At 49.1% G+C, this 26,593-nt stretch overlaps 1 protein-coding gene across 4 annotated transcripts in view; it reads right to left on the bottom strand.

Annotated features, from left to right (window-relative positions):
* LOC124474196 (spectrin beta chain, non-erythrocytic 1) overlaps positions 1-26,593 on the bottom strand; it is a 63,381-nt gene that overhangs the window by 34,165 nt on the left and 2,623 nt on the right. For 2 of the 4 annotated variants that reach the window (XM_047030137.1, XM_047030138.1), the window contains exon 2: positions 11,615-11,859. In XM_047030137.1, coding sequence (XP_046886093.1) covers positions 11,615-11,762 — 148 coding nt within the window. In that variant the 5' untranslated portion in view covers positions 11,763-11,859. Of the gene's footprint in view, positions 1-6,386; positions 7,112-11,614; positions 11,860-26,593 lie in introns of those variants that run through there. The other 2 variants (XM_047030135.1, XM_047030136.1) reach the window with 1 other exon arrangement.

The raw sequence follows: 26,593 nt of genomic DNA, 5'->3' as shown, positions 1-26,593 counted from the left end.
TAGAATTAACTAGACTAACAAAGTTAAACTCTTCTGACTCTAACAACACCTAAACTACGACACAACCACTTTTCAGAGTTGCTTGTTGTGGCGAGACTCATATTAGTTCTGGTTTGTTCTGTCAATTTCACAACCAAAAAATAGTACAGTACCAAAAGAGCCAACTTTTTAGACTTGAGGGAAAACACACTATACTGTCTTCCTTAGGGGGAAAAAACAAACAACTGGATGCACTGCTAACATTTGATATCCATCTGATCTCCTGTCAGCGCTCCCCTATAGAGGCCAAGTCAGGGGTCTGAGAAGCTGGGTGCAGTAGGTGCTGCTGTTGAGGCCTGGAGAACCCACAGCCCTGCGGAGAGAAACCCTCATTATGTCAAACATCTGTCTTCAATAAGAGACAAGTGAGATGGGGGAGGGGTGGGGGAGAGAAGGAGGAGGAGAGGAGAGGAAAGGGTGGGGCAGAAGATTGGGTGGCAGGCTTCTCTTAAAAAGTTATTTTTTTTCTTCGAAAGAGCCCTGATGAAACAAGCAAAGCACACACGCGCAGACTTTCACACACACACACACGAACACCAACGTAGCATACTCCTCCACACACACACACACAGACACACACACAGACAGAGCGTCAGACGGACAGCGAGGAGAGGTCTATGGCCCCTCCGGTCAGCCCTGCTTCTCTGCTCGCTCTCTCGTGACGCCTTATGACGACCAGCCCTGACAGAGCTGCGGATCGTCTAACCTCCCCCAGCACACGTTCCCTCCACACATCCGGGCCCCAGCTCTGCGACTGGCCCTGCTCCCACACGCCTCCTGGATGGAATGTGGAGTCTTCCAGCCCCGTTGCCATGGCGGTCCTCCCTGGCCGGCATCAACACGCGCTTCGAAAAGATCTACGCTATATACGGCGGCAACGCCGGTTGTTATATCCTCACAGCACTGAAGCTGACGTGAGCAACATGCTCCAATGCCCCATCCTTCAGTCTCTTTACCCCGTTGCCTTCTGGCAGGCGTTACCGCAGCATCCGGTCGCGCACACGCAGACTGGACAACAGTTTCTACCCAAGGGTCATCAGGCTTCTCAATGGACACTGATATGGTCATTTTTACTGCACACTAGTCACTTATACACTGTCACTTTCAGCTACTGGTTGCTCTTTCAGTAACATTGCACTACTGTACCTCGCCACCAGGCTCCTGTTTGGTCATTGACAAAGTCACTGATCTGTAAATTTGCACTACTGCACTGTACTCCATTTAGGTTAGATTAGTTTATAGGGTTGTAACAGTTTTTTTTTTTTTTTTTTTTTTTGTGTATTAGGGTTAGTATAGCGTACTATTTATTGTTATCTGTAATTTAGGAAGTTTTAGTGTTAGGGTTAGTATAGTCGTTTATTTATTGCTATCTGTATATTTAGGAAGTTCACTTATCTAAGCTCAGCATAGATGTAAATTTGTTCTGTGTACTTATATGTTATGTTATGCCAAGTGCTTGCGTTGTCTTGTCTTAAGAATTTCAGTGCCCAGTCTAACCTTGTGTTGCTCTGTGCACCTGACAAATAAAAGACTTGAACAATGTCTTTGATTGGTAAGTCTGACTATTGCGCAACTGTGCTGCAAGTAAGTATTGAGTGAGTCACGTGTCTACTTTGAAGATGCCTTTTTTTAAACTTTTCTGCCAGAGTTCCTCTCAGTTGAAGGGTGTGCCTCTTGTGTTGAGGTCGCCCTTGATTGGTCACCTGTAGTGGCCCAGGGGAGTCAAACTTCAAGCTGATTGGTGGGAATGACCTTTATCATGGTAGGAACGGAGACTGTTTGTTCTTCTAACGAGCTGTAACAGACCAGCACTTCAGATAGTGCTGAGTCACACTGGACCTACAACTATCAACATGATGAATACATCGAGACTCTGACATACAACTAACATGAACTCTATTATAGATGTTTCAAACTAGATATAGGGACTCCCACTGAACACCCACTCACGAACATAGTGAAACCCAACAAGGGTATTCAACCACCAATTACAGCACACGAAACTGATACCATCTCACAGGGAACAACCAATGAGACAGGCTTACATTACTATGCTGCCTGGGCTGCTTCCTGTCTGCAGACGAGATGAATGAAAGTCTGTCATCTCAGCGTTCTCGGGCAGACTCCATGCACCCTCATTCAGAACATTCTGGAGAGAAGAAACTACGCTGGTCAGGAGATGATTACGCTTGGATACGTCCTCTGTTCTGTGTGCGAGTGTGTGTGTGTGTGTCTCCAGGTTCCCCGCAGTGCACGGAAGCAGTCACTTTCTCTATGGACTCAGACAGAGCCTCTCCTCTCTATTCTGGAATGGACTATCCAATCAGCGTGTCTGAGTTTGGGCCAGGAGCAGAACAGAGGGCCATTGAGTCTGCCGGCGGACGGAGGGCTGAGGGAGGTAGGCACTTGGCCTGGGTCCTGGTCTGGCCTTGACACAAGCAGCCCCTCAATCTGGAGACCCTCTGGAGCATGAGACCAAAGCCTGGCCCCAACTAGGAGATATGCTGGAACGGTCTGGGACAAGACAGACTCAACATGGCTTGATAACACTCATGTGAGGAGGGTGAAATGTAGACAGAAGGCACCCAAAACACTCTAAAACTAGCTGGTAACAGTAACATTGGGCTAGTCATGTCAGTCCGTTTTTCCAGGCTGGTATTATGCCAGGTGTGTGTGTGTGTTTGTGAATGAGAGAGAATATAAGAGAGAGACAAAGAGAATGAGAAAATATGAGGGAGAGATAAAGAGAGAATGTTGGGTTGTCTCTAAGCTACGCCGAGTTCTGATAGCATGCTGTTATCACGACCACATTGAACAATAGAAGTTATCTAACTAGAGAGACGCCTATCCTTCTGCAGACATCTATGTTACACACACACACACATATCATAAAACACAAGCGACAGAAACATGCACACACCTCAACATTCTTCTGATCCAGGTCAAGCCAAGCCCCATTTATATGAGCGGTACCATGGTCCTACCCATACAAGTTCACCATGGCCCTTACACACCATAACACATAGCCCAAGCACCAACCGCAAGTGGAAAGATATGTCCCCAAAAATGTAATACTTTTCTGAAAATACACACACTTGACTTGTGTGCACTCATCTACATGGCTTTTATTTTTCTCAGATTATCCAACCTGGTTTCCCATCAGCCATTTGTGCCTGTGGTCTGACTGGCTCTACTTCTGTACTCTGATAGGCCGGTCACAGGAGCACACTGACGGCATCAGAGCATTGGGGGTTTCAACCCCACATGACTGGAGAGTACCTTGTGCCTGAACCATGGTCCTACATGAATCTGAGCAGGGGGTGGAAACCTGTATCCTGTTAGTTCATGATAGACAGATCTATCACTCTATCACTGTGGGGGGTGGAACTCTGGTACAGGCAGTTTAGTTTTTTATCTTTCATTCTCATAAAAGAAAAACTTTTTTTCTTTCAAAAACGCTTTCAAAAACGAGGAATATTGAATCCTGCATTTCATTCTCCCCCCTCTGCTAGCTTGGTGTATCCATGCCATCTGAACCTAACCCTCTCCCACTGCGTCACTGTTTGCATGGTGCCATGGGAACATGGGAACTTCCTTCCTCTCTCACCCCTTCCTCTAGTTCTGTACACCATCAATCACTGGCTTTAGCTCCCAATTCAACCCGCTGTACCGTACAGTAACTGCACAGTATCCAGGGTACACCTGGATGTAAACCCAACGACATAAAATAAAGCCTTAGTCTCCCAGCTGGGCCCCACAGAGAAGGTAGGTGAAGGGATCGGACGTGTATTACTCCCATCCCAAACCTCCCACAGCCTCAGGATTGGAACCCAACCCATGACCTCTGGGGGTCAAAACCCCTCTCATCTCCACTAACCCGGCCAGACTCGACGCTGTGATGTCACAGCAGCAGCAGCCAGTCAGGGCAGGGCAGGGGGCAGGGGAGCAGGAAAGCGGTGGCCTTGCTGGCTTGTGACAGAGGCACCTCAGGAGTCATGAGTGACGGAGGCGTGTCCGGGTTGCAACAATGACACCAGTGTGTTAATGAAAAAGAGTCGGGAAGACGCCACAATGAGGAGCATGCATGGTGAGGCTGCAACCTCAGCTGTTCCTGCCCCGGCTGCCTCCGTCATCCTCTCTCACACCGGGCTGACTCCTGAGGCAGCTCCACAGATGATAGCCCCCCCCCCCCCCCCATCTTCCTCGCTCGCTGCCCTGTCAGTCATTGATACGTCTGAGCAAGCAAACACTGTCCATCAACCGAGCCGAAGTATATGTGTACAAGCCCACATGGTGTGTGTGTGTGTGTGGCACACCCTTCCTTGCACATCTGGCCTCTGCCTTACCCCTTGCCGTGTGCTCCAGTTCCTCTGGTGAGCTCCAGGTATTTTTCGCAGCTCTCAACACACAACACAACAACCCTTCCAGCCAGCAGGTCATCACACAGGAGACCACACAAAAGCATTCAGCAGGCACAGTCATCCGCGGCCACTTACGCTGCAGTGATTACAATTGTTTGTACAAAAACACAATCCCAGTGGGAATAGAACCCAAAACCACAATGCTCAGCCAACTGAACAAAACCTTGTATCGGCCACCGGCATTTCACTAAGGTGAGTGTGTGTGTGTGTGTATGTGTGAGAGGGAAGAGAGGGGACTCTCCCGGGGGTGGGGGAGAGAGAGAGAGGGGAAACATGTCAAGCAGGTTTTAGTGAACCTCCTGTCCAGACTTTCAACAGTTTCACTTTCAGTTCAAGGATGACGTGTGTTCATTTCTCAACCCTGCCATGTTGGTATGAAGTGGCCGCAGACAGATGTTTCCTTTGACACAGTAAGTCTTTTATTCATGTCTTCTGCACCTGCAGCTCTCTTATCAGGTGTTCTCACACAGGAACACAGAGAGTGAGACAGGGGGAACCTTGGAGCATGCATATAGGTCCCATGTCATGAGCAAGGACCTATATAAGCACTCAACGGTGTTAAGCTAACACTTTGTAGCGGACTGAGCACGTTCCCTAACAGGGGCTCAGATGTTCCCGCCCCCTGTTTTGAGCATGCTCAGTGGAGTGTGCTCCCTCAAAGCCCTCTTTCATCCTGTAGTGTGCGTGTAAAACAGACCAATGTGGCACCGCTCCACCCGACAACAGACCAACTCTCCCAGTGTCTCTCTCTCTCTTTCAAATCTGTTGTATTGCCAGGGCATTCGCAACACAGGCACTTTCTTGCGAAAAACACCCACTCTTTGGCATACAACAAACTAAGAACGGTCAGTCGATCCAGACTGCAGCATTCCATGCCTGTAGGCGAGGAGAATACAGCAAGACTTTCACGCCCACTGCTGTGTTTACTGCTAAAGCGTTTACAGCTCGACAAAGTGCTCAACACAAAAGGCAGTTGGGTCCCCTGAGCTTTCCTGAAGCTGTCCTCCTGCTGGGTACCCCTGCCACACCCCTCCTCCCCTATCCCTCCTCTCCTTTCGCTTAACTCCTCCCTCCCTCCCTCCTCCCCCTCCCCTACTCTCCTCTTTCCTTCCCTCTCCTGTCTGATGCTAATCTGCCATTGTTGTCCTGGGCCAGCCAATCAGCTCTGACCATGGTGTTTTTGTGGTTTGAGGGCGAAACCGTACACAAGGAGGAGCATGGAGGGGGGGGAGGGGATTAGCAATGTGAGGGAGCTGCCCTGTTCTGTTCTGCTGTGGGGCAAGGAGCTCATATATAAGCCGTCTCTCCATCTCTTCCTGACTCTTGCTTCTCCTCATCTCTCTAAGAGGAGGTATCTTTTTACCAGCCTGGCTGTTCTCCTGCCCCCCTCCCCTCCATCCTCCCCCTCCTGCACCTCATCAATATTTCATGAGCTGCTGGAGCACGTCTGTCATTGCTTCACCAGGATCCCCTCTCTTTCTCTCCGTTCCCCCCCCCACCACCCTCTTGTTTAAGGGTGTTAAAGCCCTCCGCCGTCACAATGCAAGAGGGGGGAATACCCTCCACCCGCCTTCAGGCATGCTAACACAAGTTCATACAACAACAAATGACATTTAGCAGACAATCCCCCACCGCCCCTGACAGCCAATTAACTGCATGTATTGTAGACGCCCCCCCCCCCCTCCCTATAGGGAATACTGAGCCCTCACAACCTCTAGAGATGCGGGAGGCCATATTGAGCCAGCTGGACCCTCACTTTGAAGAACACTCTTCCCTGCCTCCACAGCCTCTACTATCTGGCTCGGTCCTGGTGTTCGAGGGTGTACCAACCCTGGGCTCTATTTTTCTTTCATGCTAGCTAGCGTTAGCCGACTGGCATAGCAACGCACGTAAACAAAGCCAGCCTCCTGCTCTCTCCTGCCTTACCTTGCAGCTGCTTAAAGCGTCCCTCCAGTTGGTTGTAGTTGAAGGCGGCCTGAGCGCTGTAGCCCGGAGCTGGGCCAGGGAGAGGGCTGTGGCTGGGGCTGCACAGAGGGCTGGAGCCTCGTCCAGGGCTGGGGTCCTGGGAGGGCCCGAGGCCAGGGGAGGGGGACAGGGGCCTGGGGGAATGGGACCCCGGGGAGAGGGGGCCGGGGGACAGAGGCCCGGGCATGCTAGTCGCCCTCTGCAGCTCCATCAGTCCAGTGGAAGAGCTAAAGCTTCAAAAGAGATGGGTCTCCAGAAGGGAGGTGGACCAAAAGGGGGATTTAGGTAGTCCTCTGCAAAGCTATGAGGTCCTGTGGCTGGGTAAAGGGAGCAGGGAGTGGGAGGGGGGTGGGTCCTCTCCTGGGTGTCCTCTTTCCTGGTGCAGCAGTAGTCAGTACAGAGAAATGCTGGCTCAGCAGTCACACCAGCATCATGCTTCTCTCAGCCTCAAGTCTGTCCTCCTCCTTCACTACTCCGCCATCCTCACACACGTCTTTCCGACGCACGGGGAAGAAAGAGAAAAGCCACACGCTTCCGAGTAGGGAAAAGCCACGGATAGAGAGAGTGTGACAGAGCCAAAGAGGGAGAGGAGGAGAAAGGAGGAGGAGAGGGGAGAGAGTGAAAGCACGCTGGACTCTGTCCTCAGGCAATGTGCGGCGCGACTCTCAAACACTGCACACCTTTCACAGTCCTCAAACAGGAGGGGGAGGGGCCTGCAGCTTGGAATTCACCCACTGGCCTATCAGAGCCCTTGTGTTCCCTTGTGATGTCACAGCCTCATTACCATAAGGGGCAGAGTAGGCGGGAGCGAGAGGCAGAGGGGAGGGAGGAGCAGTGGGCTGTACCAAATCAAACGGAAGAAAGGGGGGGGACTTGGCTAAAAACTTCCTCATTCCCAAATAATGTATTATATTCAGGAGACAAAACATCCCCTACATATTTTACTGAGGCGTAGACAGGGATTTTCTAGAAACAGACTTCCTGCCTGTCTCCTGCCTGCATATCCTGCCAGAGTTTAGTGTCGGACACCCCCCTCGGCTCTCCAGCTTCACAGCAGAGTGTGGGCCTCACAAAAATGCCAGGCAGACAAAGCAGGAGGAATGAGGAGCTCATAGAGAGGGAGTAGGAGGGAGAGACTGGCTCACTAGATCCCACACCCAGTCAGCCCAGGTTCTCACCCCACATCCACTTCCCCTCTCCAGAGGACAACATTACTTTTACTTTCAAGTGCCAACTCTGAACATTTGGTGAAGTCGCTCCGCACCTCTCTGATCTAGTCCTCCTATCACACCCTTTCCTCCAGTCTGGAAGCCAGTTTAACACATCCTTACACTTCCATTAACAGAATGACTCTGCTCTATTCAACAGAGTTTTGTTCTACAACAGTGAATATAGTAGTGAATGTGGAACACCGTACAGTTCCTGGACGAATCCCCCCCCCCCAAAAAAAAACAATACGCTAAAACTAAACCTGTAGAAAGTTATTTGCCCGTTTTGACAATATTCCAAGGCTGGTCTTGGTCAGATTCCGTGCATTTCATGGAGTGGGATTTCTCCCCCAGTTCTAAGTGGAAGGTATGGCTATGGAAGGATAAAGGGGCAGGGATCTGTCCCGCGATCTCCTGCGGTCGACCCATTACTTCAGCTCATGTATTTATACTGTAATGTATCTAAAACACACAAACTTGTTTTTACAAGGCTGGTAGTCTAATGTTGCCACACACACGTTCAGGTTTGGCAGAGCGAGGAGAGATCTGGACTTCTGTGGGTGGCAAGGGCAATGCATGAGGTCAATGAGCTGTACAGGTTAGTTGAGTGTGCGTGCGTGCGCATGGGCAATTAGGTATTTAGCAGACGCTTTCATCCAAAGCGATGTACAAATGATGCATCCCTAAAGTACAGCAGAAGTGTGTCGGAGTGAGATGACCATGAGGAATGTAGTGTATACAGAGGAGGCTACGTAAGGGAGGAAAATGTGTTCGTTTGCAATCTGATGTTATAGCCATCTCTGGAAGAAATACTTAAGAACATCTGTAGGGTCAAAAGTGTGGATGAAACATTGATTGAATTACTTAAGTGTGTGTGTTGTTGTGTGTCTTTTAACTGCATCAGGTGCGAGGTGAAATATAGTTGGAACTGTATTGAAGTGAGGAGAAATGACTTGGTATAAGAAAGACATACTGCTTCGACCGAACAAGTTGAAAAAACGACCCAATCCGAGCAATCAAATTTCCTGTGTGGTTGGATCAGAAATCACAAGGGCTCCTCGTGAATATCCCCTTTAGGCCTGGCCTGTTCCCCCTCAAACACACCATTCATCCAGTTCAACAACTACCCCTCTTCTCTCCCAGAACACTAACATAGGATCCACTCACATAAACCTAACTCCACATACAGTAACTCAAGCCGTTATGACGATCAACAATCTTCACTAAAGCTTTAGATATGGATCGTGGTTCATCAATTCTCATCGTGTTCCTGAATGCTGCGCTGGTGAAGACACACAGCATGTCAGAATCAGGGACAAGAGAGCTGCGATCAGGATCCAAACTTGTGAGGGCAGTGTGGTGAATTTCACACATGCACTCCACCTCGTTCGGTCAGAGCAGATTGACATTCTTATGAGTTTGGCTCCTGTCAGAGAGATGGATGAACGTGTTAAAAAGACAGAGAGAGAGTGTGAAATGGAGAGGAAAAGAGAGCGAAGAAAGGGAAAGATAAGAGGAAACATTTGAGAAAGAGAGAAAGTAAATCCAAAGACATTCACTTTCTCTCCCATATCTTTAAACACCTCCCCCTTCAGTCAAGGAGAGTGTGACCGAGTCTGACTTTGTGGCTTCCTATCTTGATGAGGAGGTGGAGGAATTCTGGGAATGCTAGGTGGTGTATGAGTGTGTGTAAAGGGGGGGGGGGGGGGGGGGGGGGGTGTTATGGCAATGGATGTTACGGCAACATAAAGCCCCTTTGAGACTAGAGCCTGCTTTCAATTATTCACACCAGGTCTGGGCCTGGCCTTCTCCCAGGGTTTCTTCTGCACAGCACAAAGCCTAGCACCATCTCCTCCTCCTCCTCCCCCTCCGCCTCCTGACCTCACAGCTGGCTATTCCGGGCCCTTCCGAGGGTCGGGCCGTGCTGTTTTACCAGAAACCCAGCAGGAGCGTTGCCAAGGACCACGCAGCGGGTCAATATACACAAATATAGAGTCCCGCAACAAACCCCCACACAAGCTAGTTCCCCCCACACAAGCTGTGTACTGTGTGACCTTGTATCCCACACTTGGGAACCAGCCAAGATTGTGTGACCATTGTTTACCCTGACATGACGTTTTCTGACATATAGAGTGGCAAAAGCATGAATTGTATCAGCAGGCAGAACGCTAGGCGACAGCATGACATGGATGTGGCGAGTGTGAGAAAACTCCGCTCAGACCCGACCTCCGCACACGGACACGTCTAGGGAACATGCTTCAACACACTCTCCTTCATTTCCTTTCTGTCTTTGGTGGAGGGATATCCAGATCTGTTTCCAAGGTGACAGATGGTTTTGGATTTCCCTACCTATCGAATGTAACACACCTGGTCTTGCTCACTCGCGCACACACACACACACACACACACACACACACACACACACACACAAGGATCTCTCCACTCAGAGAGAAGCATCAGCTTACAGTCTTATCCTCACCCATTAACACAACGCACTTCTCAAAATCTAAGCACGACGGTGGACTTTATATAACCCGGATCGTTCCTTCAAGACTTAGTCACCTTTACAGTCTTACGATTCCTTGTAGAAAGAAAGGATTTTTAAAGGTGTGTGTGTGTGAGAGACAGTTTGTTTCAGTCAGCCAGTTGGTGGTGTTCCAGCCCTCCATGTTGCACGCAGCAGAGTGCTGACCCAGACCAGACCTCCGCAGCTAGCTGCTGACTGACCGGCTTGTGATGGATGCCTTCAAGGAAACACACAACCATGTGTGAGTGAAGTCACCTGACGCCACCATCACCCCATAGCCCACGCACAACTAAACTCAGGACACCACAAGTCCTGGAGGAGAAGAGGGGGGGGGGGGGGGGGGGGGGGGGGGGGGGGGGGTGGCTGTTTAGGCATGAGGAAAGCTCCACTCTGCCAAAGGCCCACTGGGTATTTAGATAACTGACTGATTCTTAAATACCAATAAATTCCAACCATCTCATACTGTCACCCAAGTTACAACCATTATTCGCACTAGACAGCAGTGGACCCAGCCCCGCCCTGTACATCAGGCTCCAGGAGCGCCTGGACCCAAAGTGAAGGCAGTCTGGTGAAACAACAAGACACTCATTATCACCAAAGAACAAAGGCCTTGTCCCAGCAGCTGAAAGTCTTCCGGACAACAACAAAAGAACAGCTAAGCAGCTAGAAAGAGACACGATGTTAGACTGCCTCAGTATTAGCCTAGTGACTTCCGAACACACGCAAAACTCCTCCTGCATATTTAAGAGGAAGGTGAATTATTTAGCTGAGTGGAACACTAGCACATTAGCCTAGAAGCCAGCCAGCCAGCCATGGAGGCCCAAAAACAAGCCAGCAGCTAGCGAGCTAAAGCACAGTTACACTCCCAAGCCTAGAGTGGCCAGCATGTACTGGGACAGCTACGGTTACTGAGACAAAGGGGATGGCGGGGGGCAAAGTAACGTTGGCTTACATCACTAGAAACACATGATGCTGTACGCCTACCCGTCATCCGGAGGCCTACACATAGAATGCTGTAATGTTTTTGGGGTCAAAAACTCTAGAAAGAGAGAAATGCTAAGGCCAGTGCTGTATTTTTTTTATAAAGTCAGTTGTCATTGAGCGCTGATTGGTGGTTAAGTAAGTGGCCTCATAACTGTCATAAGACCTATGTACCTCCAGGTGTGAAATTAACACTGGAGTGTTATGTATGGGAGTCAGATGGCTGAGTGGTTAGGGAATCGGGCTGGTAATCTGAAGGCTGCCAGTTCGATTCCCGGCCGTGCCAAATGACGTTGTGTCCTTGGGCAAGGCACTTCACCCTACTTGCCTCGGGGGGAATGTCCCTGTACTTACTGTAAGTCGCTCTGGATAAGAGCGTCTGCTAAATGACTAAATGCAACGTAAACACTGACACAAATTGTGATGTGTACACTATTGTGGGTGTTAGTTGTGAACATGTGGGTGTTCCTTACCCGCCAGGGCCTTGATGCGGGAGCGCTCGAAGAGGCGAGCCGAGCTGTTCTCGTTGTCCCATTCGTCGGCATCCCAGCGGTTGTTCACCTGCTCGCTGTATTGCTGCTGGATGTCCATGTGGTCGTAGTCGGCGGCGACGGTTGTCATGTTGACCCCGCCCTCCCGATGTCACACGTTTGGCGCTGATGTCACGATGAGGTCACACACACTCCCGTCCCCCGCTGCTCATCAAGACCTGCAGAGACTACAGCCACACGGGAAACACGCGTGTTAATGTACAGTGCATGTATACTATATGACATACACATACAAAGTTAGGGGTTGGAGGTGTTTAGCTAAACAAAATTGAAGGTGGAGTTTCTTTATCCCTTTTATGACAATTGGATCATTTTATTAGGCCCTTCAAGGTAATCTAAACACAATGCACATTTGTGCCATTGCCTGTTGTTTCTTAGTTTTACACATTTACAAAGCATGTTGACTCCACCTGCTGGTGAAAAAATGCAACTGCACATTTACCACACAAACACTGTGTTGACAGAGGGGGAAACAGATGCCACAATGCTCATTGAACTCCATGAACTCAGAGCTGGCTTGTAGTGCCTCTATAAAACACTAAAGTTACACACAAACAACACAATAGCTTGGCCAGCCAATGGAAAAAGACCACCCATCACAGGAGAACAAAGTGGGAAGCAAACTAGGCTGGCAAACTAGACGAGGGCACATAGTATTTATTAGGAAGCAGAGGCCAGACTAGTGAAACAAGAATAGGGGCTTTCTAGGCTTAGCTAACCAGTTCACACAGTCCAGCTCCCAAACAAAGAATATACAGGGTATTACCTGAAAACGGAACTACCTACTGTCAATCTATTATCTTTATCTCCAGAGCCAAGGATATGTACACAGATCGATGTGCGTGTGGGTGCGTGCTTGCATTGACTGCAGTCAGGAGAGAATTGGGAAGGGGGAGGGGGGGGAGACAAAGAGCTGAGCACAGCAGCAGTCAGACTTCACAATGACTGGACAGTAGTTGACTGACGCAGTCAGTGGCCAAGTGCTGAGACAGTTAGAGAGGGGAATACACACTGATACGTCTCCCTCCCTCCCTCTCTGTCTCCATTTCTGTTTCTCTTCGCCTCTCCCGTTTCTTTGTCTTTGTTTCTCATTCACACAAACGCCTACACACACACACACACACACACTGTTTATGACACGCAGAAGATGAAAAGCTTAAAACAAATAACCCCACTAAGACATTTCAATTGTTCATAGCCTTAACATGCCAGTGTCACATGAAGCCATGATGTCCTTACTGTGGGGGACGGGGGACGGGGGGGATGACGCAGAGAGAGAGGAGAGAACAGAGACTAAAGTTGCAGGATGAGGACTACTGGACAGAGGGTGGGAGAATGCGGGAGGGACTAGAGCTACAGATGAAAGGATGAGAGACAAACGGAGCGACCATGGGTGTTGTAGAGGATGGAGGGATGGGAGAGAGGGACTACAGATGGAGGGATGGGAGAGAGGGACTACAGATGGAGGGATGGGAGAGAGGGAGTACAGATGGAAGGAGCAGCTCTGTCGCCCACACCCTCACTCAACGACCAGTCAGACTGGAGCCTGTGCTGCTGGACCCGTACAGAAGATAGGCAGCAAACATACTTTCGCACACTCACAGTGACAATCCAATCCTATATGCACACGCAAGCTCGTACACACACACCACACACACACACACAGTGTTGTGACAAGGAGAATTAAGCCTCAAGGAGACATCTGCAAGGACCGAGGAGCACAACAACCAGCTCTTATGCACCATTTCACATGAGCCACTATCCCCCCCACAGTGCAATTCTAGACTAAACCACCAGGGGAGCCGGTATTGACCCAGCCAGCAATCGAACCGTGACCAGAAGCAGTGATGCGGAAACCAACAGAGTATGGATTTACCAGGCCACTCACCCACACAAATATCTCTGCCATTCTCCATGTACATCTCTGTTAGGTTAGGTAGAGAGGGAGGTGAAAAGAGATGGGGAGGATTACATTGGTTATGGTGTTGTAGGGCGAGCGCTAGAGGCTGAATTTGATAGTGTGGTGCTGTGTGCGTTTACAGTGTATGTCTGTGTGTGTGTGCGCGCGCTGTCTAGCGAGGGGGCGAAAACTCTTATTTATAGATTGTGTGGTGGCGGATGGCGAGCACCTTACAACAAGCCCTGCTGAAACTACCGCAGAGAGAGGAACTGAGGAAGAGAGGGAGAGAGAGAGAGAGACACGGGGAGGGAATGAGAAAGAGAGAGCGGACGCAGCTGATGCGACAGAGAGACTCGACAGGGACTGAAAGAGAGAGAGAAGACGAGAGACAGAAAGAGGTTCGGATAGAGACGCGACAGAGAGACGCGACAGAGAGGGAGAGCAGAGAGAGGGCAGAGAGAGAGGGCAGAGAGGGCAGAGAGAGAGGGCAGAAAAGGGTGTGAGAAAGGAGAAGAACACAGTAAAGGTTGACGCATCGTCACTATTTATGGACGGCCTTCTGCAAATGGCACCTCCACTTCCATCTGTCCATGACCTCTATCCCTCCATTGACAGTATCTGTCCATGCCCTTCATCTTTCCATCGAAAGCATCTGACCATCTCTCTCCGTCGACAGTCTGGTTCCATCTGTGGCCCACAAATAAACTCAGACGCTCACAAGCCCACAGGTCCAAAGACGACGTCTTCATTAGTGATGACAGGTACGGCATGTAGAGGGGTGAACCCGAACAAACAGAATCCCAAATTGGAGCTCTGACTGCTCATTATGTGTCGGCGCATGTGTCAGGTTTCTCTATGTCAGAGAGAAACCTGACATGATGGGACACCATTAGCTGTCCACGTCAGCACACATAGCACTGTGTTCTTGTGGTCAGGACTCACCACTAACTTTTTTCCTCACTGTCCCAGTTCCCTTCCGAAGCGCAAAATAAACCGTCCCAAACTGAACTTGACCTGTCCGAAAATGTAAATGATAGTGTTTTTGCATTTTGACAATCTGACATGGGTCTAGGTTATTTGCAACAGTATTTAAGTAATCCATACAGTCGTGGGGCTTAAATCAATTTCAATGTGAATGGGAATTCTCCGGAACACCAGGACGCCGTTAATTTCACAAGCCCTGCTTGTGGTGCAAGTGAAATGTTACAGTGCGTTTGTGTTTCTCTCTGTGTGAACACAAGCCACCTCCCTAAGAGAGGGGTCAAAGAAAAGGAATGTTGCGTAGGAGTCCAGTTATACTTTGGTGTTACTACCAGATTCTGTCTTGCTTTCGCTCCCAGTTTCACACCCCCGCTCTCCTTCTCCTTCCTTCACTTCCATCCTGTTTTTCTAATATCGTGTTTTTCCATTTGGTGCCTCGGTTCATACCGTTTCTCTCACTTCCTCTCCCACACAGAACTGGGAGACAGAAGGAGAGAGGGTCGTTATCAAGGCCCAACTGTACATCACCATGGATACCCAACGCGTTAAATCCTTTGTGGCAGAGTAGTTCTTCTGTCTCCCGTGTGCCGCATAATCTTTCATCGAACAATTTAGACAATTACACAAGCATTGACTATTGTTTAGTTTTTTTAACCTTAATGTTCTCTTCTACGAAGACACCTTTTCCCAGCTGCACGTACCGAGAGAAAGACATGGAGACAGAGGAATAAGGGAGACAAAGAGAGACAGACACAAAAAGAGAGAAAAAGAAGAGGCAGAGGCAGACAGAGAAAAGTGAGGCAGAAAGATCGAGGCCAACAGACACAGAAAGAGACAGAAAAGAAAGTGCTGGCACCCGATGGCCCTAACAATCTACAAGACCCACGCAAGCTGCCCTCTCTGCCTCATCTATTAAAACACACCACACATATCCAGCTAAATACAATAACATTCAGGCCAGTTGTTGCGGCACAATGCATTATTCACAGGCCTGAGGGACACTGCAGGATAGGTCCCTCACTACGTCTTCCCACCCACACAGTTTTGCTCAACCACACTGCATTTCTAAGAAAGACTTATCAGAGGCCTTGGAAGTTAGATATTGCAGCAGGATTTGCAAAACTGATGTAAAAATGTGCACACACACACACACAAAAAGTAAACACTACTGGGTCTCAAACGCCTTCATTTTCCTTCCTCTGGCATCTGTTGCAACGCTAAGGCGAGCATGCTTGACGTGTGGAGCCCATCACCCAGAGCATGGCACCAGCCAACCCTCCAGGTTCCTCCCTCCAGCCTCCACAGAACCTGGGCCCTGACGGAGGCTCTAACCAGGCTTGTGTCTGCCCCGCAGCCTCAGGGCTCTGCAGCAACACTGATGGGCTGTGCAGAGACGGTCATTGGTATGAGCAGGGCAGCCGCCCTGGCGCCGGGGAGGGGAGAGGAGGGGGGAGAGGAGGGGTTGAACCAGACGAACGCTGCGATCAATGCCAGTACGCACCCCCAACACTAATGTGCCACTGTCGTCGCTCTCAAGGCGGGGGAAGCTTGCCCTAGAGCACCAAAAAGTGCTAGGACCAACCCTGAGGCTGTGTACCCGCTGGCCTGGGTAAACAGACGGCACTTTGAAGTGAGAGGCCTGGAGACTGGGACTGTTCTGACGTTCCATAAGATAGCGGAAGCCGCCTCCTCCTGGCTGCCTAGTAGAAACTACACAACCATGACCCAACCCTGTGCTGCTCCTAACCCTGTGCTGCTCCTAACCCTGTGCTGCTCCTAACCCTGTGCTGCTCCTAACCCTGTGCTGCTCCGAGCTGTGCTGCTCCGAGCTGTGCTGCTCCGAGCTGTGCTGCTGTTTTGTCACGACCAGGGCTCGCGGGGGCTTAGGTGCAGCAAAACCTCTGTCGGCCGGCCAGCTCTCGTCTAATCCAACCTTTCGGAGAGATCATGGCCTGGGCTGGTCTGGCTCAACCAGGACACTGATTATGGAAGCAGCTCACAGCTGGACCTGATGCACTCGAAGACAAGCTGCTCTACTCCTCTCTGACACACTGCTGCAGTGAGACTTCAGTCAGCTTCAAGTCTCCGTTTCTTTATTTAGTTTCAAGTATCACAACTGGTGATAGAAAAAGTCATGGACCTCCGTTTTGTACCATGACAGCGCCCCCAATAGTGTGGGAGTAGAACAGCCAGTCAAAACGGCTTCTCAAGCTTTCTTGAAGCAAATGGTTCCCACTCCCATAATGTCTCTACCTACTTTTCCTCCTCAAGTCACATGGTTCTTTGTTTTTCACGGACGGACATTCCTGACGGTTTATTGGGTTATCCAAGAATCTGCCGAACCAAGTGGCTAACGACTTTAGCGGCCGCTACGTGGCCTATTCTGTGATAACGTCTAGCTTGAACACATGAAGGCAGTGTCTCATGGCTGTAAGACTAGCCTTTTGGCTCCATGCACATAACAATACTATTATTCACCGAGGACACAGCCCCCTCAGGGCTGTAGGGTAGATGATAAAGTGCAGCTTATGTTCGAAACGGCTTTCAAATACAGCCTTATTATAAACAGATGATCATCTGATAGCTGTCTAAATGTGTTTACATACGCAGGCTACATAAACAAGCCAATGCAAACAACATCCATAGGAACAAGTTACTAGAGCAACATCAGCATTCATTATAGGCCTGATATGTAAGCTTTTCTGAACGGGCAATGACTGGGCCATTATCATGCTCGGTCAGGAATTTTATGCAGGCAAGTGTCTGGGCTACCGTCTGGCGGGTCCAGTCCTTCTGTGACCTAGCATGTGGATCACTCCATGGTGATCACTCACTCTCTGCTGCTCTGGTAGGGCTGGCTACTTTCACATGCCTGATAACAAACTGCCTTTGTGGCTCTTCAGGGACAAACTAGATTGTGTGTGTGTGTCCAGACACTAAGCAGAGCCTTCCTGAAATCAACTTAGCCATTCATTGGCCTTCCGGGGTCCTCTATCTGCAATGTCATGGCCTGTCGTAAAAGAATGACACACACAGAGAGACACACACACCCCAGGGACAGCTCCAGATAAACAACAGGAAGGGTTAGGGTATTTAAGTTTCAATGTTCCTATATGTTTAATGTATGCACCTCCCTGCCAAAGGCAATTCCTTGTTTGCGCAAATATTCATGGCGAATAAAATCATTCTGATTATGATTCTGAAAAAAATCATTCTGATTATGATTCTGAAAAAAATCATTCTGATTATGATTCTGCGATTAAAAGTTATGTTTTTTTCTGTCAAAAAAACAGAAAGGGGTTCTTCGGCAGGGGTGGGGGTGGCGGCAGGGGGCTACAGAAAGGCGAGGGGTGACCACGCATTTGGAAACGATGAGGTCATTCTCCCTACACTGAAGAGCTAATAGGAGAGGAGTACTTGTACAATCAGCACAGTCATACCATCGCCCAATCAACTGGAGAGCATTGTCAGACTCTAAAAGATGACATCACCGAGCAGCCAAACCCTGCTGCAGTATTTCGGTGACACGTTCCTTCCGAACTCTGCGTCTCCTGACAACATTGCAGAAGCTCGCAGGAACGAGTCCTCTGAGTCTGACCACATTCTCCCCCGTCACACCTCCTTAACATCCTCTGAGCTGACTGGGAGCCAACTGAACACTGTCCCTCCATCACGACTCTCCTCCAACTTCCTCATGTCAAGGCCTCATTTTAAATGGAGTGACCAATGACCACAGTGGGACCAATAGAGTAGAAACTAATGTGTGTGTGTGTGTGTGTGAGGAAACACCCACCTATCGTCACCTTATTACTCAGAATCAAAACAAGGGCCCCAAAGGAGTCTGGGAAGGCCGTCACTAACGATGCCGCGATGCATGATGGGATGTGTAGAATCCTGATAAAAGCCTCTCCTGGGAGCTCGCTGGTATGTTGAGTAGGTGCATGTCAGCTTGCATGCCAGCATAAGTAATTGTATGAGTGTTTGTAATGAGTGTGGCACGCCTGCATGCCGTACAGTTTGCAAGTGTGTGTGTGTGTGTGTGTGTGTGTGTGTGTGTGTGTGTGTGTGTGAGACTATGGTGTGTGTGTGTGTGTGTGACTATGGTGTGTGTATGGCCCTCAACAGTGAGCCGGTCCCGTGTGGGGTCAGCCTCTTAGATGCTAGCCTGACGCTCAATTTTGTGTTTGTGAGAGAGGACCCTCACATGGATCAACCAATCAAACCGCCCTAGCTGTAGAGGGGTTAACTTAACATCAATAAACAATGGCCATGTTGGGCTACTCATGCGTGGTCAGGTCTACGTGCTAACATCGTCAGTGTTTAGCACAGCAGTATCTCTGGTACTACATTTTTGATCTCCGACCAATGAACACATAAAAAATAGATATCTATCTCTCTTATACAAATATATATATAAAGACTGTATATTTAAACTATTTGACTATTTACAACGGCTACTGGGTATAAATTATGAATGAAGGCCTGAGTGCTCTGTGTGCGTGTATGTGTGTGTGTGTGTGTGTGTGTGCGTGTGCACGCGTGTGCGTTGGATTAGCAATAACGACAGTAGACACACTCAGGAAAACCCTTCTGAAAAACCCTCCTCCACCGCTGTAGTGTAGAGACACAGTGACCTTTGTTCAGAAGGACAGAGATGTCACAGTATTGCATCAGCAGCCCTGCCTACATATCACACACACCAGATATGACAGAAAGCATATAAACCCTGTCTATTTTTCAACACAAAATGCCCCCCCCCTCCCCCAAATAAAAAAAATGCTCACACGATGACGGGGAGGGGATCAGAGCGATCGAGAGAGAGAGGTGGCGAGAGACAATGGTTACGTAATGGTCATCCATCTCACCTGCTTGTTATAACTATTGCTACAGATCCCTAGACAGGTAGACACAGCCTGGGTCTATGCAGTGGACCACATACTGTACACCACCAACACAGCTATGTCCTCGCACAAGCTGGTCCACTCAGTGTATGATGCTGTGGGAACACCCCCAACACCAGGAGTTATCTACCATATTGACCAAGCACTTGAACGAGCGCTCCTGTAAACACATTTAGGGAAAGTGAGGCTTAAGTGGCTCGTATTTACACAAACTTTAAGTACTTTACCTCCGGCCTAGACAGATCATCTGTGTGTGTGCGTGTGGGGGAGGGGGGACAATGATGATGTGCAAGTCAATGGGAAGCAACTTGGAAGTGACCATGATTCGGGAAGTGTATATCGAGTGAGTGAGACCTCAATACTGTAACAACCACATTCTGAGCTGTCTGATAGACAACCCTGATGCAGCACGCGGTTGAGTTCCAAAGAGCTCCATCTAACCAATACTTTCCATGAGAACATTCCATGAACAATATATAGACTTTCCTTGTACTGAGGTCAGCTAAGGTCATCTCATACTGTAAACATTCTATACGGATTCAAGCAGTGCATGGAAACTATTCAATCCCATTAGCCTTGCCTTGGGTTGGGTTGCTATTCGGATGGCAGTAGGATAGAGACATATCAGTCGTCACCAACGGAATGGTGATCAATGATATTGATAGTTTGAAGTTGCTGTCCTCTGCTATGCTATGCTTTGCTCTCCTCTCTTCTCTTCTCCTCTCCTCTCCTTTCCTTTGCTCTCCTATCCTCTCCTCTGCTCTGCTCTCTTCTCTAGCTCTGCAAACACTTGAATGCTCACTCCCACAGATTTCCTGCTCTTATGTAACACAGATGGTATTGCTGCCAAATACCTCTCTTTCTCTCCAGAGGGATGAAAAGAGGAAGATGGAGAGTGGAAAGGTAAAAGGGGAGGGGGGCTGCCTGGGGGAGGGTCAGGGTTAAGAGAGAGGGCGGTGTTCCAGAGTTGAATCATGAAGAGGGACGAAAGGGAAGGAGACAGAATTGACTAACCAGACTGACACAGAGACCTTCGACAAATACGAGATAGACAGCCCGGCTGTCAGTTGGACCGTTCAGGGTCACTGCGATAGATACAGATACAGAGAGAGAGATACAGAGAGAGAGAGACAAGAGAGAAAGGCGAGAGAGACTCACAGAGAGAGAGAGAGACAGAGACAGAGAGAGAGAGACAGAGACACTCACAGAGAGAGAGACAGAGAGAGACTGACAGAGAGAGAGAGAGAGAGAGAGAGAGAGAGAGAGAGAGAGAGACTGAGAGAGAGAGAGAGAGAGAGAGAGAGAGAGAGAGACTCACAGAGAGAGACTCACAGAGAGAGACTCACAGAGAGAGACTCACAGAGAGAGACAGAGAGACTCACAGAGAGAGAGGGGGAGAGAGTGAGGGAGGGAGAGAGACTCACAGAGAGAGAAAGGCGCAGGCTACCCCTCTCCCTGGTGAGGCCTTGACAAGACAGCAGACACACAGCATCTGCCCTGGCTGCAGTATCAAAGCACGCCTCCGGAGAAAACTGCTGCTTTCCAGCAGGTCGCGCTGGACGGACAAGGCAGAGCTTTCCTCATCAGCACACACTGACACATCAATGGGAGCACAAGCAGACACTGACACACGTGCAGATGGTTGGTGACGTCAGAGAACGGGGAGGTTTTGAAGACTGATTGTGTCGTCCTGTGGGCTCCAGAGGTGGTGGAGAATGCAGGCCAAACAAGGAACATCTGGATGGATCCACCCCATTGAGCAATGTATCACACACACCTCCACTGACTGTCCTGAAGGAGCTGGCAATGCTAGCTACATACACACACACACACACAGTGTAGTTGGCAGAGAATAGCCTCTTTTAGCATCAAAAAAGAAGTGCAAACCGACAAACTAGCGAATCAGTCGGCAAAATTGCATATCAATTACATGTAATTTAAGTCCTCAAACAAGGCATGATTCCCATTCCCTGAAAATAGGACCAAGGTATGGAGTCTGGTGCTGAACAGATGGGTCAATTCTCAGCGCAGACGCTTCCGAGCTCCACGCTGTCAAAAACATGTTTCAGAACCAAGTTGGGCACCGCCAGCCAGCTAGCTCCCAGTCCAGTTTAGGTCCAGCCTAATCTGTTTGTCGTTGACCAGAGCCGAGAGCTCTTGATCAAATCAAACAATAACGGAGATGAAGGAGGACACGACATCCCTGGGCGTGTGCCCTGCGGTGAGGCTGGCTGGGCTGGAGCAGAAACAGTGTGAACTCTGCCCAAAGCACCACTAACAGAGGGGGAAACACAGGCAAACACAGACAACAGCAACTGTGTGATGTAGCTGAGGTTCACTTTTGAGTGTAATTACAGTTGAAACATCGCTGAATCAAAAAGATGAAAATGAAATTGAGTTCATGCTTGGGGTGGGGTTGAATAAACTCTCAGAATACGTGCATGAAGGTTAGATCCCACTGGTGAAAAGGGAGGAGGCCAACATGCACACATCCATCCATCATCCAATCACATTATGTATCAGTTCTCCATTAGACCAGTACAGACCAGCTGGGTGGGAGGGGCCAACCACAGGAGATCTGGAGGAGGCAAACTCTTATTGGATGCCTGGTGTGCGTTTTACTGTACGTTGTCTGGTCGCCATGGAAACCCTCCCAAGCTGCTATTAGCCTGTCCTTGGGGACAGGGCCAGGGCAGGCCATTCACATCATAACGTATGCCTCCAATGGTGGGCAGCCATTTTGTAGTAGGAAAGAGGCAGAGCAGCTAAAGGGTATTAAATGGAGGACGGGCGACCCAATGGGAATATCCTGTTCTCGGCTTCCCGCAAAAGCTTTAACACACACTCAAAACAGACGCACGGAGCTTGAATACGTCTCCGAAATGAACACAAACAGTCAACATCATCAGTGAAAGACACACCCAAAATTCTGTCCGATAGCCAATGGGTGGGTCCCAACATATCTGGGGGGAGAGAAAGCACATCCACAGGAAGTGATGTAATGATCATCTGTGTTGTGTTTAGGATTGTGCTTCATCTGGTTCCAGTGAGGCAGAACGGAGTGCTGTCTGAGGGGATAAAGGATTGGAATCTTCTAGCAGGCTAAGCTAGGGCTGCATTTGAACTAAATCTGCTTCCGCACCGTAACTCATATCCTTTTGTTAATTTCTGATGATTGTTTCTGGCCATGTCTGGAGCAGAGATTACCCATTTCCTTTTCCAGTGTTTCCAGTGTCCAATGGCATACCAGACAGTGAGTGATGGGTATGAGAATTGCCATTCCGCAGAGACACACAGACAGGAAGTACTGGAACAAATAGCTCTCTGGGTCAAGAGACCACTTCAGAGTTCAGACAGAATCTCTTATTGCCAAATTCATAGATAAAAAACACAAACCACAGGCCAGTTTCATCATCCCCTAGTACCCCCTGCTGTTTGATTACTACAGCAGAGATTGGGAAGTTGTCCCTTTACTGAAAGGCACCAGTTCAAGCAATGAGATAAATCTCCTCCCATGATCACAAGTCTCCATTTTAGAAACCAAACAAACAACGTTGATCTGCAGTTTCAGCTCTGATCTGACAGTGACCAGGTCACCAGGGGGTCATGGTTAATAAGACGCTCTCTTCATCAGAGCAGATCTGATTTGGATCTTCCCTTTGAAGACAGAGTCTGAGAGGGATGATTGTATGGCGATGGTACTGGCTGTTCTGACTCCAGGACTGGGTGGGGCTCAGGCTGGACATGAGCCAGGGAGACAGAGACGGAGGGAAGAAGGGAAGGACTAAATGAGGTGGGGGAGACAAGAGGGAGGGGGAAGGAGAAAATGGGAGAGACTCTGCCAGGGGAATAGTGAGATGGGGAGGACAATCAACATCCCATGATTGATGACGTGCTGTAGCCAAAGAAAAAGTACAGCAGCATCTGAATCAGCAGAGAGAGAGAGCAGAAAGAGAGAGAAAACAGAGCAGAAGTATAGAAAGAGCAGAGAGAGATCAAAAAAAGAGAGATCAGAAAAAGAAAGAACAGAGAGAACGAGAGCAGTCCTCTAAACTGCGGCCTTCTCCAATGACCTCTATCCTCTCTAAAAATGCTTATGACATGAGGAATTTCACCTTGATCTATCTAGGCTACATCTTCTAACTGGACTGGGATCAATCCTATTTACTTTTGTTATACAGACCCATTTAATTCAGGCAAATCATGACAGATTTCCTTTTGAACCCAGTCACAGTCAATGACATCATCACAGCACTGCAGTGCAGGGGCATAAATACTCTTCCAAAGCACTTTCAGGCATCTCTCCACATAAATGATTAGAAACTAAACCTAAAAAATGAACCTGGAAGAATGAAACCCAAAAAATATTTGGGTGCATTTTTAAGGAGGGAAATTCTGTTTTTCTCTCTCCCAAATATTTATAATATATTTTTTAAGCTGCTTAAAGCTCAGGACCATAAACAGAGGATTTAAAGCAAGCGCTTAGTGTGTGTGGACTACTGTATGTCCCAGTCCAGTTTTAGACTGCACCAGTGTAGCCGGAGTGCTCCTTCAAAAAAAGTTAAACAGACTAAAACCCCTTGCAATGCACGCCATGATACATCAACTTTCCTTTCCCCCCCTCCCCCCCTCCCCCACGGTTCCACCCTCACTCCCTTCCCCCCACACACAAACCCTAACTCCCTTTCCTCCCCTCACTTCCCTCACTCCACCTACATTCCCCTCCTCCTCCACCCCTCCCCCCCCCTCACACTGAGCCTCATGCACTAGAGACTCTTCTGTCATAGACTACCCAGAAACTCCCACACTCATGCACGCTAACCCAAACCAGTGCAGCCGTGCTGAAGGATAGATTGGAGATCCTGCATGACTCCCTCACGTCTCCCATTGGCTGTACGCCAGGGCAGCGTTCAAATCTGACCCATAATTCCTAGCTCTATCATCCTGCCATCCCAATGCATTGTGGGACCATGTCATATTAATCTGTCCAGATTATATGGTGAGCTGTATTCAAACAAAGAAGATATCTGTGGTCAGACTGTTTCAGATGTTGCAGGGGTCATAGGAGAGTCAGCCTGAGGAGTTTTGGTCTTCTTGATCCCTGCTTTCTGATGGGTCATGGTTATCTAGCCAACTACAGACACGTGTGGCAGGAGGGAGTACACAGCACCTACAGAGGTATGTTCATGGCCCCTGGATACCCCCCCCCCCCCCCCCTCCCCCTCTGAAATGTCGCCAGACGTGGAGTGGCCAGGACAGGATGTGATGTCAAGGACGCGCTCCCAGGCCCGTGGTGCAGAGGGTATTTCTGGAGAGAGAACACTCCAGGGTAAAGCTCCTTAATGCCTCCTTGGCCCTGCAGACCCTCTCCCTCTCCTTAATAAAGATGAAACCCTCCCAGCAGGGTATTTAAAGCAGAGGCGGTCATGCTTACTGACAAGGCACCCAATCTCTCAGGAACACACAAACACGCGCAGCTGTCCAAACAAACACATGTGATGGTATCGGAGACTGTGAATAGTCATAGTACCTCGCGGCTGCTGTGCTTTTGCGACATGTCTAAACGAACCGCCATTATCTCGTTGGTTAACACGCACGCGTGTTCAAATTCCCGGTCGCTCAAAGCAGCCACCCCCCCCCCCCCTCCCTTCCCACACACACAATCAAGTGAATAGGGCTGGAGGTGATGTCATTCTAATCCCTGTGTGATTGACAGTGATGTGGAGGAACAGGTACTTGGCTGATATACGAGTCTGCTGACGGAGAGACTGGCAACACGTCAAAACACAGTGGGGGGGGGGTTGTTCAAAGAGGAGGTGTGATAAAAGGGGAGACAGAATGACAGAGCGGCGGACCCACAAACCCAGATGAAGCAGACCCACCATTGCGTCATTCCACAGGGACGGTTAAGCTAATCGCTCATTGACGCACAATCATTTCTGGTGCTCCGTCCCTCAACAGCCCTTGAGGGATGCTACGGCATAGGAAACAAGTGCACACACCAGACTTCATCATTCTGAACCCTACATGTTAATAACATGTGTGTGTGTGTGTGTATAAGGAGACAGTGATGCTCTTTAACAGGCGGGCCTGTACAGTGCCTAAATAGCAGTGTTTAAACATCTATGCTGCATATACAACCAAAAACTGATCAGGGAAAATATACAGTTGTGTTCCATAATACTCATTTCCTCATGTTTATCTAGCGGTCCTTCTGAGAGACACTCACTGAGAAGAACAAACCTCCTGTGTCCCTTTAGCTAACCACTCCATACTCCCACTCTGTACCCTCTCTACAATCTCACAGAGGTACACACACACACATCTGGGAGGTCCAGACTGCACATTTCATTTATCAGGAATGTGAGCTGTGTTGATTTGCTCAACACTGTGTTCATAACACAACACATGCTCCCAGCCTGTTAGCGTTGAGCTGAACACAGCCAGGCTAACGTCTTCTGGAACAGGCCCGCCTTTAGCCACATGTAAATTCAATTAAAGTAATCCGGCTGAAGGTCATGTCGTTGCGGCTGGTGTGTGCTTTTGGGAAGGGGGTGTGGGAATCGAGTTTCCCCCATTAGTAACACAGAGGTTGCAATGAGCCCACTGCTCTCTCACAATGTCTCTCTCTCTCTCCCACAAACACACCCAGTCACACACACAGCTATTCAACTGGTTGTGCGGTGACTGCGTGCAGACCTACAACGATAGACTGGAGTGTGTGGTGAACACACAAAGCGTCCTCAGTGCTGTAAGTGATGAGACATGACTCTGGGTAGTCGCATCACAGACACCATCAACAGCTGGTGTCACACACACACACACACACTGAGCCACATATTAAGACAACACCTCCTTATATCGCATCAGTAATTAAACATGTCTTGTTTATGCTGTGTTTAATTGTGCCCTCCCTTGATCAGACAGTCCCAGTCCTAGCCACCAAGGTGGGGCTGTGGCCAGGCTAGCACATGTAGTTCAGCTATGATTGGTTCTTTGGTGTAAAAAGCGGATGGTGAGAGCATGTCTGACCCTGGCTAAGGTCACACAGTCCCCACCGTAACTCATAATACAGAGATAGAACAGTAGTAACGAAGAAAGAAAAACAGAGAGAGAGAG

This window comes from Hypomesus transpacificus, chromosome 11 (assembly GCF_021917145.1).
Source record: "Hypomesus transpacificus isolate Combined female chromosome 11, fHypTra1, whole genome shotgun sequence".
In the NCBI taxonomy this organism is placed as follows: Eukaryota; Metazoa; Chordata; class Actinopteri; order Osmeriformes; family Osmeridae; genus Hypomesus; species Hypomesus transpacificus.
Note: the sequence above shows the minus strand (reverse complement) of the source record. Positions and strands in the feature narration are given on the sequence as shown.